At 52.0% G+C, this 15962-nt stretch overlaps 1 protein-coding gene across 1 annotated transcript in view; it reads right to left on the bottom strand.

Annotated features, from left to right (window-relative positions):
- LOC120941391 (mucin-2-like) overlaps positions 1-854 on the bottom strand; it is a 38937-nt gene extending 38083 nt beyond the window's left edge. The window contains exon 1 of the mRNA XM_040354731.1: positions 637-854. Within this exon, the coding sequence (XP_040210665.1) occupies positions 637-751 (115 nt within the window). The 5' untranslated portion in view covers positions 752-854. The remainder of the gene's footprint in view (positions 1-636) is intronic.
- Between the last annotated feature and the right edge of the window lie 15108 nt (positions 855-15962).

Here is a 15962-nt window from a genome sequence, read left to right as displayed (position 1 = left end):
CCCAGGTACTATAGTTCCCCCCAGCATGCTGAACTCTGCCCCCCTGTGCCCAGGTACTATAGTTCCCCCCAGCATGCTGAATTCTGCCCTTCTGTGCCCAGGTACTAGAGTTCCCCCCAGCATGCTGAATTCTGCCCCCCTGTGCCCAGGTACTATAGTTCCCCCCAGCATGCTGAACTCTGCCCCCCTGTGCCCGGTACTAGTGTTCCCCCCAGTATGCTGAACTCTGCCCCCCTGTGCCCAGGTACTATAGTTCCCCCCAGCATGCTGAATTCTGCCCTCCTGTGCCCAGGTACTATAGTTCCCCCCAGCATACTGAATTCTGCCCCCCTGTTCCCAGGTACTAGAGTTCCCCCCAGCATGCTGAATTCTGCCCCCCTGTGCCCGGATACTAGAGTCCCCCCCAGTATGCTGAACTCTGCCCCCCTGTGCCCAGGTACTATAGTTCCCCCCAGTATGCTGAGCTCTGCCCCCCTGTTCCCAGGTACTATAGTTCCCCCCCCAGTATGCTGAACTCTGCCCCCCTGTTCCCAGGTACTATAGTTCCCCCCAGCATGCTGAACTCTGCCCCCCTGTGCCCGGGTACTATAGTTCCCCCCAGTATGTCACCCCAAGGTATGACCCCAGAGGACTCACCATTAGTGAAGGTCTCCTCCAGGCTGCTCTGCACCTGATAGAGAATGAGGAGGACATGGAGAAGATAAGGGGTCCCGGACACCATGATGGACGGAAGGGTCACAAGGCTCCACATCAGAGGGTCCCCGGGGACTTCCGCATGGCTGGGGGTTATGAGAATGTGAGTCCTGGAAGTGCCGGAACACCAAGGGAACTCTCAGCGTGTCCTCCACCCGGGAATGACCCCAAGTTCATTGGCTTTTATTTGACCAATGAGAACAGAGTCCATTATCTGTGTACCTGTGGGGGGGGCCAGAGGTTTGTCCTTCTCGGAGAGAAGAGGTCCGGTATTGATCTGGAGAGTCAATGTTTAGGAATTCCGAGGTGACCGTGTCATCAGCTGTCAATCAATGTGATTGGGGAACGCGAGGCCAGAAAGAGAAAGTTCTTCAAAAAATACGAAATTTATTTATTTATTTAGGTAAAGTGATTATTCCAAAAGTACATCAAACTTGGGGACCCGGGTCCTGCCCCAGGGGAGTGTTTGGGGACCCGGGGCCTGCGTCAGGGGAGTGTTTGGGGACCCGGGTCCTGCCCCAGGGGAATGTTTGGGGACCCGGGTCCTGTCCCAGGGGAGTGTTTGGGGACCCGGGTCCTGCCCCAGGAGGAGTGTTTGGGGACCCGTTTCCTGCCCCAGGGGAGTGTTTGGGGACCCGGGTCCTGCCCCAGGGGAATGTTTGGGGACCCGGGTCCTGCCCCAGGGGAGTGTTTGGGGACCCGGGTCCTGCCCCAGGGGAGTGTTTGGGGACCCGGGTCCTGCCCCAGGGGAGTGTTTGGGGATCCGGGTCCTGCCCCAGGGGACATGTATCAATGCAAAAAAAGTTTTAAAAACTGCATTTTTTTTCGGGAGCAGTGAATTTAATAATGCTTAAAGTGAAACAATAAAAGTGAAATATTCCTTAAAATGTTGTACCTGGGGGGTGTCTGTAGTATGTCTGTGAAGTAGTGCAAGTTTCCCGTGTTTAGAACTGTCCCTGCACAAAGTGTAATTTTTAAAGGAAAAAAAAATATTTAAAACTACTCGCGGCTTTAATGAATTGTCGGGTCCCCAAACACTCCCCTGGGACAGGACCCGGGTCCCCAAACACTCCCCTGGGACAGGACCCGGGTCCCCAAACACTCCCCTGGGACAGGACCCGGGTCCCCAAACACTCCCCTGGGACAGGACCCGGGTCCCCAAACACTCCCCTGGGGCAGGACCCGGGTCCCCAAACACTCTCCTGGGGCAGGACCCGGGTCCCCAAACACTCTCCTGGGGCAGGACCCGGGTCCCCAAACACTCTCCTGGGGCAGGACCCGGGTCCCCAAACACTCCCCTGGGGCAGGACCCGGGTCCCCAAACACTCCCCTGGGGCAGGACTGGGTCCCCAAACACTCCCCTGGGGCAGGACCGGGTCCCACAAACACTTCCCTGGGGCAGGACCGGGTCCCCAAACACTCCCCTGGGGCAGGACCGGGTCCCCAAACACTCTCCTGTGGCAGGACCCGGGTCCCCAAACACTCTCCTGGGGCAGGACCCGGGTCCTCAAACACTCCCCTGGGGCAGGACCCGGGTCCCCAAACACTCCCCTGGGGCAGGACCCGGGTCCCCAAACACTTTTTATTACAATAACTTGCATTTTAATCTTTAAAATTACCACTTTTGATTTCTCCCATAGACTTTTAAAGGCTTTCGAATTTGCCGCGAACACCCCAAATTGTCCGCTATTCGGCGAATGGGCGAACAGCCAATGTTCGAGCCGAACATAAAGCTCATCCCTACCAGTGAACATAAAAGAAAAGTGTTTCGCAGACCTCAGTTCACCCCAATTCCTACATCTTCACCCCTCAGATCTCCCCAATTACTGCATTTAGGATGTATCCCGTATATAAACCAGAGGCTCTGGATGGACAGTTGGATAAGTGGCTCTATATTTAGGATGTATCCGGTCTATAAACCAGAGGCTCTGGAGGGACAGTTGGATAAATGGCTCTATATTTAGGATGTATCCGGTCTATAAACCAGAGGCTCTGGAGGGACAGTTGGATAAGTGGTTCTATATTTAGGATGTATCTGGTCTCAAAACCAGAGGCTCTGGAGGGACAGTTGGATAAATGGCTCTATATTTAGGATGTATCCGGTCTATAAACCAGAGGCTCTGGAGGGACAGTTGGATAAATGGCTCTATATTTAGTATGTATCCCGTCTATAAACCAGAGGCTCTGGAGGGACAGTTGGATAAATGGCTCTATATTTAGGATGTATCCGGTCTATAAACCAGAGGCTCTGGAGGGACAGTTGGATAAATGGCTCTATATTTAGGATGTATCTTTCTATAAACCAGAGGCTCTGGATGGACAGTTGGATAAATGGTTCTATATTTAGGATGTATCCGGTCTATAAACCAGAGGCTCTGGATGGACAGTTGGATAAGTGGCTCTATATTTAGGATGTATCCGGTCTATAAACCAGAGGCTCTGGATGGACAGTTGGATAAATGGCTCTATATTTAGGATGTATCCGGTCTATAAACCAGAGGCTCTGGAGGGACAGTTGGATAAATGGCTCTATATTTAGGATGTATCCGGTCTATAAACCAGAGGCTCTGGAGGGACAGTTGGATAAATGGCTCTATATTTAGGATGTATCCGGTCTATAAACCAGAGGCTCTTGATGGACAGTTGGATAAATGGCTCTATATTTAGGATGTATCCGGTCTATAAACCAGAGGCTCTGGATGGACAGTTGGATAAGTGGCTCTATATTTAGGATGTATCCGGTCTATAAACCAGAGGCTCTGGAGGGACAGTTGGATAAATGGCTCTATATTTAGGATGTATCTTTCTATAAACCAGAGGCTCTGGATGGACAGTTGGATAAGTGGCTCTATATTTAGGATGTATCCGGTCTATAAACCAGAGGCTCTGGATGGACAGTTGGATAAGTGGCTCTATATTTAGGATGTATCCGGTCTATAAACCAGAGGCTCTGGAGGGACAGTTGGATAAATGGCTCTATATTTAGGATGTATCCGGTCTATAAACCAGAGGCTCTTGATGGACAGTTGGATAAATGGCTCTATATTTAGGATGTATCCGGTCTATAAACCAGAGGCTCTGGATGGACAGTTGGATAAGTGGCTCTATAATTAGGATGTATCGGGTCTATAAGCCAGAGGCTCTGGATGGACAGTTGGATAAATGGCTCTATAATTAGGATGTATCGGGTCTATAAGCCAGAGGTTCTGGAGGGACAGTTGGATAAATGGCTCTATATTTAGGATGTATCCGGTCTATAAACCAGAGGCTCTGGATGGACAGTTGGATAAATGGTTCTATAGTTAGGATGTATCCGGTCTATAAACCAGAGGCTCTGGATGGACAGTTGGATAAGTGGCTCTATATTTAGGGGGCTAGATTCAGATACATTGGCGCATATTTCCGCTGGCGTAGCGCATCTTATTTCCGCTACGCCGGACCAGCGCGGAGAGGCATGTACAGTATTCATAAAGATATTACTCGCCAAGATGAGCCAGCGGAACGTATTTTCGATGGCGTAAGGCGGCGTAAGTGTAAGTGGGCGTCACCCCATGCAAATGATGGTCCGACCGTGTCGCAAAGAGATAAGTCGGACGTACCTTGGACGGCGCATGCGCTGTGACGACGTGGGATTGTTAGGACCCTCTGCGCATGCGCACAACTGCGCCAGGCGTAACCCCCTAAGATACGCCGGCCCACTGCCTACGCCCAGTGCATAAATACGCCCAGACATGCGCCCGTCAAGTGCAAAAGTACCCAAGCATTTTTACTTCCTGCTAGGACTTTTGTTTTGTGTTTGTGCCATGTCTGCACCAGGTGAGGAGAAAAAGAGGAAGCTGAATTTCTCCCCTGCTGAGAAGGCTGTCATAATAGAGGGCCTGGAGAAATATGGGGCACAGGCTGGCACTACCAGCAAGGTGGAGCGGGATCGCATTGTCCGTGAAATCACAGCCCGGGTCAATGCCCTTGGTGTTACGGCTCGGAGCACCAAGGATATCACAAAGAAATGTAATGACTTACGGCGGCTTGTGAAGGGGAGAAGCTGGGCAAGGTGCATCGACATGCCAGTGGCACAGGCGGAGGACCAGCCACCCACCTGACCCTCACTGCTGACGAGATCATCATTTCCAGGGGCCATATTCTCATAGAAGTTATGATGGAGTATCTCAGGATACTCCATCGTATCTCCCTTTTTTGGCCCGCGTATCTATGCGACTGATTCTTAGAATCATTTTCGCATAGATACACTTAAGATCCGCCATCTGTAAGTCACTTACACTGGCGGATCTTAAATGTAATGACGCCGGCCGCCGCTAGATGGCATTTACGTGAAGGACTCATTTGCGTATGCAAATGATCGATCTACGCCGATTCCCGAACGAGTTTGCGTCGCGTAACCGTCGCTAACGTCGTTTGCGTAAGCGGAAACTTACTCCTGCTATATGAGGAGTAAATTTCCGCCAGTCCCGCGTAGGCCATGTTACGGATGGCGTCGGGTCCGCGTCGTGTTTTTTCGTCGGGTACGTCGTTTCCGTAAGTCGTTCTTGAATACGACTTTACGTCAATGACGCACACGTCGGCTGACCTGCGCAAGTCTGGTGCAAAGTTACACCTGCTTTATGAGGGGTAGCTTTGCGCCGGACTTTTCACTTACGCGCACCGTGCGTAGCCTGCGCCGGCCAAACGTACGTTTCTGAATCGGCGTATCTCCCTCATTTGCATAATTTAAATACGAAAACAATGGAAGCGGGGAGATGCGCCCAGCGTAACTATGCGCCCACGATACGCCGGAGTAAAAAAGTTGCGTCGGTCGGAGGAAGCCTATTTTAAGGCGTATCTGGCTTTCTGGGTACGGCGCAGAGATACGACGGCGCATATTTACACTTACGCCGCGCATCTCGAGATACGCCGGCGTAAGTGCTATCTGAATCCGGCCCACGATGTATAGAGGATATTCGGAGCGAGGGTGAGAATTGTGGAGTGACGGAGAAGTCCTGTCTGGTGATGAAGGGGTTAATGTCGGAGGCGGGGTCACAGGGAGGTCCCTGACCCTGTAGACAGGTAAAGGTGAGATGACAGGTCATTCCCCTCCTGACTTATCACAGAGACATGCACTGAACATGAAGTCATTCTACAGTCTCCCTTCATTGTGTTCTCTGCATTTCCTGCTTGTAAAGCCCCGGGAACCATTTGGCTGCCCAAAGACCAGAGCCTTTTTTGCGATTCTGCGCTCCGTCGCTTTAACAGACAATTGCGCGGTCGTGCGACGTGGCTCGCAAACAAAATTTACGTCCTTTTTTTCTCCACAAATAGAGATTTCTTTTGGTGGTATTTGATCACCTCTGCGGTTTTTTTTTTTTGCGCTATAAACAAAAATAGAGCGACAATTTCAAGAAAAAAAAATGCAATATTTTTTACTTTTTGCTATAATAAATATCCCCAAAAATATATAAAAAACGATTTTTCCTCAGTTTAGGCCGAAACGTATTCTTCTACATATTTTTGGTAAAAAAAAATCGCAATAAGCGTTTATCGATTGCTTTGCGCAAAAGTTATAGCGTTTACAAAATGGCATTTTTTTTATTTTTTTTACTAGTAATGACGGCGATCTGCGATTTTTATTGCGACTGCGACATTATGGCGGAAACTTTTGGCGTCATTTTGGGACCGTTGTCATTTATACAGCTATAAAAATGCATGGATTACTGTGTAAATGTGACTAGCAGGGAAGGGGTTAAGTGTGTCCTAGGGATGTGTTCTAACTGTAGGGGGGAAGGGGATAAGTGTGTCCTGGGGATGTGTTCTAACTGTAGGGGGGAAGGGGTTAAGTGTGTCCTAGGGATGTGTTCTAACTGTAAGGGGGAAGGGGTTAAGTGTGTCCTGGGGTTGTGTTCTAACTGTAGGGGGGAAGGGGTTAAGTGTGTCCTAGGGATGTGTTCTAACTGTAGGGGGGAAGGGGTTAAGTGTGTCCTAGGGAGTGCTTCTAACTGTAGGGGGAAGGGGTTAAGTGTGTCCTAGGGATGTGTTCTAACTGTAAGGGGGAAGGGGTTAAGTGTGTCCTAGGGATGTGTTCTAACTCTAGGGGGGAAGGGGTTAAGTGTGTCCTAGGGATGTGTTCTAACTCTAGGGGGAAGGGGTTAAGTGTGTCCTAGGGATGTGTTCTAACTGTAGGGGGAAGGGGTTAAGTGTGTCCTAGGGATGTGCTCTAACTGTAGGGGGGAGGGGATAAGTGTGTCCTAGGGATGTGTTCTAACTCTAGGGGGAAGGGGTTAAGTGTGTCCTAGGGATGTGTTCTAACTGTAGGGGGGAAGGGGTTAAGTGTGTCCTAGGGATGTGCTCTAACTGTAGGGGGGAAGGGGTTAAGTGTGTCCTAGGGATGTGTTCTAACTGTAGGGGGGAAGGGGTTAAGTGTGTCCTAGGGATGTGTTCTAACTGTAGGGGGAAGGGGTTAAGTGTGTCCTAGGGATGTGTTCTAACTGTAGGGGGATGGGCTATGTGTGACAAGACACTGATCGCTGCTCCCGATTACAGGGAGCTGTGATCAGTGTCCTGTCACTAGGAAGAACGGGGAGATGCCTCGTTTACATCAGCATTTCCCCATTCTTCCTCTCCGTGAGACGATCGCGGGACTCCCGGCAGACATCGAATCCGCGGGACCAGAGGCGGGTCTAGGCTTTGTGAGGCCTTAAGCAAAACTCGGGACACGGGGGCCCCATTCATGCCCAAAAAATCAAGCAACTAAAAATGGCCGCAGGAAGTTGCCCGGATCTAGAACTCAGTGGGGTAGATTCAGGTAGATGGGCGCATCCTTATTCCGGCGTAGCGTATCTCATATGTGCTACGCCGGCGTAATCGTGTGAGGTTAGCATAGTATTCAGCAGGCATTTGCGCGTAACTTTGCGGCGGCGTACTTGAAATGTGAAGGCGCAAGCCTGCGTAAGTGTAAGTGGGTGTGCCCTTATGCAAATGATGGGCTGACCGTTGAGCAGTGGATTACGCCCGGCGTATCGTCGACGGAGCATGCGCAGTCTCGTGGATGTTCGATCGCTTCCCTGTGTGCATGCTCACAACTACGCCCGTCCTACTTCCTGGGATACGCCGGCCCACCGGCTTACGACGAGCGCATAAATACGCCCAGACATGCGCCCGTCCTGCGCAAAATTACATCCGGCTTTTCTCCCCCCCTGAGCAAGGTAATTTTGCTTGAACGTGACATGGCACCTCCTCAGAAGGAAAAAAAGAGGAAACGCAATTTCAATGCAGCGGAGATGGAGGTCATGTTGGCGGCACTGACCAAATATGACGCCGCCCTGCATGGTGCCCAGCGGAAAAATACGAGTACGGCCCAGAAGAAGGGCAATTTATGAGACTATCACCCTGGACATTATTGCCATTGGCAATGAAAGGCGGAGTTGGGATGATATCCAAAAAAAGCTCAACGATATGCGGCGTCGGGTCCGGGACAAATTGGTCCTTATTCGCAAGCATGCCAGTGGCACGGGAGGAGGACCAGCCTGTCCATTGCGCTTAACACCGGAGGAGGAGATTATTGCTCGGTGTTTGTCGCAGGAGCAGGTGGAGGGCGTCCCAGGATACGACTCCACTGTTGGGGACAGGTAAGTGTGTTTTATCTCCTATATGGTGTGTAGCATGTGTGGGGGTGGAAGGGAACATGTGACAAGTGTGTGGGTCCACCAACATGTGTTTTTTTTGTGTCATCCACAGATGTTGAGGATGAAGCTGGGCCGTCGTCGGCTGCAGGGCGACCCACGCCATCCCCACAACATCATGTGGTCCAGTCGGCCCCCCTGGAAATCCTGGGCATGTTGGTGGAGGGGAGCGCCCATAGGACATCTATGGAGGTTGTTGTGGAGGAGTCCATTGACCTCCACCAGGAGGACTCCATATACATTGAGGAGGATTCCACCATCCCTCAACTCCCTACCACCTCCCCGACCATCAGGTCAACCCCCTCCAGGGCAAGCCCCTCCCCGTCTTCTCCATCAGCACGGGCCCCAGCCTCTCCTCCCAGGAAGGCTCTTCATAAGACGAGGGGTGTACCTGGAGGCCTCCAAGAAGGGCTGCAGGAGGAGCAGGGCCGGCAGACCTGCCATATCGGGGCTATGGTGGGAGATTTGCGGCGGATGGCGGACAGCCTTGCCTCCTCTGCCAAGTGTCAGGCTGCATGCGCAGCGTCAGTGCAGCAGGCCCTCACCCTGCAGGCTGATCTGGGCAGCAAAAATACCGAGAGCCTGCAGGAAGTCAGCTCTAATAGTGTGGCGATGGTCACCTGCATGGTGGAGCAGCAGGCCGCCACAGCAGTGCTCACAGCGGAGGTGAGCAGGTTGGCAGGGGCTGTAGAGGCCAACACTGCTGCTGTGCGTGAGGAGGGGAGACAAACCCGGCGGCACCAGCACACCACCCGCCAGCTTCGGATGCTGGCACAGACCAACTCTGTGCTCACCCGCCTGGCCAACGCAATGGAGGGCAGGCAGTCACCACCTGCCAGGAGTGAGCAAGTAGGGGATGATGCTCCTCCCCCCTACCCCACCCCAAGCTCCATCACGCCAACTGAGAAGCCAGAGCCGTGGCACCAGCGTGGGCAAAAGGAAGAGGAAATGATTGTTTAATTTTTGCCACACTTATGTTTTTTTTTGTTTGTTTGTGATATTTTTGCTCAGAATATGAGCTGGATGATTGTTTATTTTAATGCTCAAAGTTTGAGTATTATTGTTTAAGTTGTAGTCCCTACACACGGTGAGGAGTGTAAACTACAGTGTGACTGGTGTGTGAATGGGGGGGGGGGGGGTGTCACTCCTGCTGGCAAAGGGGTGTCACCCTCTGCCGTGTGAAAGGTGTATGAATGTACAGCGACATAATTGGAGCCTTGGCGTGGCGTTGCTGCTCCCAAGTACCGTGCGGTGTACTTTGGTCTAATCCAATTTGATGAGGATGTGATTTGTCTGTGCTAGGGACCACAGTGGTGTGCATGCGTGCATTCTCCTTGTGCCATGATTAATGTGTGTGTTTAACATGCAAAGATGCCTACTGTGAGGTATCTCCTGACTGCTCTTTCCTCAGCAGACCAGGTAGAGTTGGTTAGGGGGGGACTGTGTGGTTCGGGGGGCAGGTCATCACGTAGGTCAATCTGCAGGCCCTTCTCACTGCGAAGTTGTGTAGAATGCAACATGCACTGATGATCTGGCACACAAAGTTTGGGGAATACAACAGGGTACCCCCAGACTTATCCAGGCATCGGAAACGGGACTTCAGGAGGCCAAAGGTGCGCTCCACCACTCCACGGGTACGTGTGTGTGCCTCATTATATCTTTCCTCTCCTGGGGTTTGGGGGTTCCGGAATGGAGTCATGAGATGGGGTCCCAGTGCATATGCCGCGTCACCTGGAAGGGAAAAGACAGGAGGATGTTAGTCGTGCATGTGCCCCTCGTGATGTCTGCATCATGGGGGGGGGGCAGTCATACCTGACACCCATGTCACTCACCAACCAGCCAGCTGTCCCCATACACGTTCTGTTCAAATTCCGTTGGGATGTTGCTCTGACGGTATATGCAGCTGTCGTGGCTGGACCCTGGGGTGTTTGGCACGGATGTGCCATATGAGGCATTGGGCATCGGCTATCACCTGTACGTTGATGGAATGCCAGTGCTTCCGATTGCAGTATATGTGCTCTGCGTCACGGGGGGGGGGGCCGTAGTGCCACATGTGTGCAATCAATGGCCCCCACGGTGCGTGGGAATCTGGCAATTCTGTAGAAATCCCACATTGCCTTCTGCCGCAGGTCCTCCTGGGTGGGTCTGATGAAGTGGTGGGACATGCGTGTGAGGATTGCGGGGACAACCTGGTGCACACATCTGCTCATGCTGGATTGTGACATCCCAGCCACACCTCCACTTGTACGCTGAAAAGATCCACTGGCGAGGAAATGGAGTGGTACCAGGACCTTGACCAGTGGCTGCACTGCATGTGAGCGGCGTGTCTGGCTGGTGATGTCATCATGCAGGGTTGTGGCGATTTCCAGGATGGCATCAGTGTTGAATCTGAAGATGCGATACACCTCTGATTCCCCCATGGCAAAGATGTTCCTGCGCACTCGGTATATCCTCTCCCGTGCCCTCCTACGAGTCGGTTCACACAGTAGTAGTGCTAGGACCATGGCTGCCCCTGGCATGTTGGCACACAGATGTGAGGTCCTGCAAGTGTGTGTGCTCTGCTTGCTCAGCTCGTCCGTATTGGTGCTACTGTAGCTGCTCTCCAGCTGACCTGTGTCCGTCTGTTGCTAAGTTGCCCCTGCTTTTATGAGGAGCAAGTTTGCGCTGGCCGTACAACTTGCGCGTACTGCGCCTTACAGGCGCATGTTTGTGAATCGGCGTATCTCCCTCATTTGCATAGGAAAACAATGGGAGCGCAAGATGCGCCCAGCGTAAAAATGCTCCTAAAATACGCCGGCGGATGGAAGTTACGTCGGTCGGAAGAAGCCTAATTTCAGGCGTATCTATTTTTGTGAGAACAGAGCATAGTTATGGCGGCGCATATTTTGACTTGCACGGCGCAAAACGAGATACGTCAGCGTAAGTCCTACTTGAATCCACCCCAGTGATTAAGCAGAGGCAATTTAGGCAGCCGCGAGGTCCCTGCGAGGCCATAGGCGACCGCCTAATTTGCCTACTTAAAGAGCCGCCTCTGCGCGGGACCCGCAGTCGAACTCACGTAGGGCGCGTGCACGCCCACAATGCCGTGTCTTAAATGGGACGTGTATATCTATATAAAATAAAATTGTTCCCCCCGCCCCCACCCCAAAAAAAAATTGGGGGAGGGATTATTATTGCTAGGAGGGGGAAGGAAATAGGAGAGCTTTGTGCTTGTGGGGACGTTTGGGGGGAGAATTTGTGCTAGGATGGGGGATTTGTGTTTGAAGGGGAAATTTGAGGGGTAGACGGAGGGGGCAAATGTTTTTGTGGTGGGGGGTGGGGGAGATTTTGCACAGGGTAGTTGGGAAATTTTTGTTTGGGGAGAACTTTGGCCTGCGTAAGGAATACATGCTTAGGATGCAGTTTCGGGCTTGATTTTTAGGGGTGGGATTTTGGCAGACACATGTCCCTCATACAGTATCTGACAAAAGTAAGTACACCCCTCCGTCACATTGGTGTGAATCTTTTCATGTGACAACACTGAAGAAATGACACTTTGGCCCGGATTCACAGAGAGCAGGGCGCACATTACGCCGCCGTAGGGCAAACACTGTACGCCACGCCAACGCAGCGCAGAGAGGCAAGCATTGCATTCAGCAAGCCAGTGCTCCCAACGCTGCGCCAGTGTGGCGTGGGTTTCTTAGTGGCACGCCGGCGTAGGTTGAAGTGGGCCTGAACCCATGCAAATGATGGGCCGAGCGCCAGACAGGTACCTATTACGAACTGCGCATGCACCGTGACGTAACCCTATGCGCCTGCTCACAACCACGCCGGTAAAACTGCCTAAGCTACGCCAGATCAATGCGTACGCCATGAACATAAAGTACGCCCAGCCAGACACACGTCCAACGTACAATACGCCGGCTTGTGTTCCCTGGTGCAGACCTGTGCATGTCTGTTGCTGGGTTGCACCTCCTTTATGGGGAATAACTTTACGCCGGACGTACAACTTACACGCATCTCGCGTAGCCTGGGCTGGGCACACACACTTTCGTGAATCGCCGTATTTCCCTCATTTGCATACTTGAATGGCTAATCAATGGGAGCGGCGCCAGCCTAAATGTGCGCTCACCCTACGCCAGCGTGAGCAAGCTACTTTGGCGGGGTGTAGCCTGGTTTTAGGCGCATGTCTGTTTGTGGGTCTGGTGCACAGATACGACGGCGCACATTTGCACTTACGTTGGCGTAACTTGTTATACGCCGGCGTAAGTGCTTTGTGAATCCGGGCCTTTGTATCTACAATGTTGTGTAGTGAGTGTACAGCTTGTATAACAGTGTAAATTTGCCGTCCCCTCAAAATAACTCAACACACAGCCATTAATGTCTAAACCGCTGGCAACAAAAGTGAGGACACCCCTGAGTAAAAAATATCCAAATTGGGCCCGAAGTGTCAATATTTTGTGTGGCCGCCATTATTTTTAACCCTCTTGGGCGTGGAGGTCACCAGAGCTTCACAGGTTGCCACTGGAGTCCTCTTCCACGATGACATTACGGAGCTGGTGGATGTTAGAGACCTCGTCATGGAGGACTTTCCCAAAACGGTGTTCTGACTGAATGGTGTCTTGGAGGATAGATGGCGTGTGCACGTGCAATACGGTCTCAAAACAGTCCTGTGCAGCAAAAGTCATACAGGCGAAACGGTGCCAAATTCAAACACAAAGGACATGGTCCACGGCCACTGAAGGAAGTCCACGGCCAGCTAACACCATTCCGCGGTCACCATCCCCCACTGCCAGAAGGCAACACAGACACTTACCATTACCTGGTGCAGAGCCGCCCTTCCTAGTGACCCAGCTCAATCCACCGCCATTCTTGTCTGGCTTACGTCCCACAAGAGGTCTTCAGGATCTGGACCCATTGGTCTAAGAATAACCAATCCTGTGTTCTGCGATGTTGTGTAGAGTTGTATTTAGTGCATCTCTGCATTACATGTACATTCCCCTCTGCATGCGATCACATGTGGGAACCACATTGAGGGTTACCGGGCAATTAGGTTCAGGGGGCGGCCTCACTGCAATCAATAGGGAGGCCAACAGCTCCCGTGGCTAATCACGGCTGCTTGCATGTTAATTTCCCACAGAGAAATTTTACCTGAGAGTGATCGGCCCATGACGTGGACCGTCTGCATCCAGGGCCGATCGCTCCATGAGCAATTACATGTAAGTGGCTGCAATTAGCTGCTGGAGAGGTCAGCCTCCTGCACCTCATAAGCCATATCTACTGGCTAAAAGAACTCCACAATCTTTGCCTATATCTGCCAAATGTCATGTGTATTTATTTATTTCCCAGCAAAACAATGCTGCTGCTTTGCCCGCATGGTGTGTGTATGAAAAGGGCTCTTTGGAGATGTAGTTCTGGGGGCATTTCTACGTCAACAGGAACTGAGCTCCAGCAGCTGCCCCTGAAAGGCTTTTATAGGCTTTCTACATGCTGATGCGTGCTCTAAAGGGCGAGTGAGAGGTTTGGGTGTATATCTGGGCATGCCTGCACAAATTCCTTAGGGCCCCTTTGCCGTGACTTGAAGCAATGACCGTGTAATCTTGAGATCCATGGACCTCAAGTTGCTTCAAAGTAGGACCAAGTTAGTGCAGGGACTACTTTGAAGACGCACAGATATGAATGGTACTCATTGGAAATCATGGGGTATGACTTGTCATGCAACTTTGCAGTCCCAAGTCGCAGAAGTGTGAAAGGGGTGCCTGTTACTCAGCTCTACTGGGTGTCCTTATTTGCACTGAGGCTTGTGGCTGCTACTCAGCTCTGCTGGGTGTCCTCACTTGCACTGAGGGATGTGGCTGTTACTCAGCTCTGCTGGCTGTCCTAACTTGCACTGAGGGGTGTGGCTGTTACTCAGCTCTGCTGGCTGTCCTCACAATGAGGGGTGTGGCTGTTACTCAGCTCTGATGGGTGTCCTAACTTGCACTGAGGGGTGTAGCCGTTACTCAGCTCTGATGGGTGTCCTTACTTGCACTGAGGGGTGTGGCCATTACTCAGCTCTGATGGGTGTCCTTATTTGCACTGAGGGGTGTGGCCGTTACTCAGCTCTGATGGGTGTCCTAACTTGCACTGAGGGGTGTGGCTGTTACTCAGCTCTGCTGGCTGTCCTCACTTGCACTGAGGGGTGTGGCTGTTACTCAGCTCTGATGGGTGTCCTAACTTGCACTGAGGGGTGTAGCCGTTACTCAGCTCTGATGGGTGTCCTAACTTGCACTGAGGGGTGTAGCCGTTACTCAGCTCTGATGGGTGTCCTTACTTGCACTGAGGGGTGTGGCCATTACTCAGCTCTGATGGGTGTCCTTATTTGCACTGAGGGGTGTGGCTGTTACTCAGCTCTGCTGGCTGTACTCCCAATGAGAGGTGTGGCTGTTACTCAGCTCTGCTGGCTGTCCTCACTTGTACTGAGGGGTGTGTCTGTTACTCAGCTCTGCTGGCTGTCTTCACTTGCACTGAGGGGTGTGGCTGTTACTCAGCTCTGCTGGCTGTACTCCCAATGAGGGGTGTGGCTGTTACTCAGCTCTGATGGCTGTCCTCACAATGAGGGGTGTGGCTGTCCTCACTTGCTCTGAGGGGTGTGGCTGTTACTCAGCTCTGCTGGCTGTACTCCCAATGAGGGGTGTGGCTGTTACTCAGCTCTGCTGGCTGTACTCCCAATGAGGGGTGTGGCTGTTACTCAGCTCTGCTGGCTGTCCTCACTTGTACTGAGGGGTGTGTCTGTTACTCAGCTCTGCTGGCTGTCTTCACTTGCACTGAGGGGTGTGGCTGTTACTCAGCTCTGCTGGCTGTACTCCCAATGAGGGGTGTGGCTGTTACTCAGCTCTGATGGCTGTCCTCACAATGAGGGGTGTGGCTGTCCTCACTTGCTCTGAGGGGTGTGGCTGTTACTCAGCTCTGCTGGCTGTACTCCCAATGAGGGGTGTGGCTGTTACTCAGCTCTGCTGGCTGTACTCCCAATGAGGGGTGTGGCTGTTACTCAGCTATACTGGCTGTACTCACGAGGGGTGTGGCTGTTACTCAGCTCTGCTGGCTGTCCTCGCAATGAGGGGTGTGGCTGTTACTCAGCTCTGCTGGCTGTACTCCCAATGAGGGGTGTGGCTGTTACTCAGCTCTGCTGGCTGTACTCCCAATGAGGGGTGTGGCTGTTACTCAGCTATACTGGCTGTACTCACGAGGGGTGTGGCTGTTACTCAGCTCTGCTGGCTGTCCTCGCAATGAGGGGTGTGGCTGTTACTCAGCTCTGCTGGCTGTACTCCCAATGAGAGGTGTGGCTGTTACTCAGCATGGTGGTCAGAAGAAAGCACTTATACTAAGAGTATTTTAAAGCCCTTCCAAGCTAGCCAAGGTCATCACCAGGGCTCTGCTGCTTTAAGACCAGTCAGCCAGGTGGCTTATCTCCCAAGTAACAAAATATACGCAGACCTTTGTACTAGCAGTCTCACTGGCTGCCTCGAAAAATCAACCTTGACCCCAGGCCGGATTTTAGAACTTGCTCCAACCAGTATATTGCTTAGCAATACCAAAATAAGTTGAGGTTAGAGAACAGTAAACAGCAAGACGCCAACG

This window comes from Rana temporaria, chromosome 5 (genome assembly GCF_905171775.1).
Source record: "Rana temporaria chromosome 5, aRanTem1.1, whole genome shotgun sequence".
NCBI classification, from domain to species: domain Eukaryota; kingdom Metazoa; phylum Chordata; class Amphibia; order Anura; family Ranidae; genus Rana; species Rana temporaria.
This window is presented reverse-complemented; position numbering and strand designations above follow the sequence as displayed.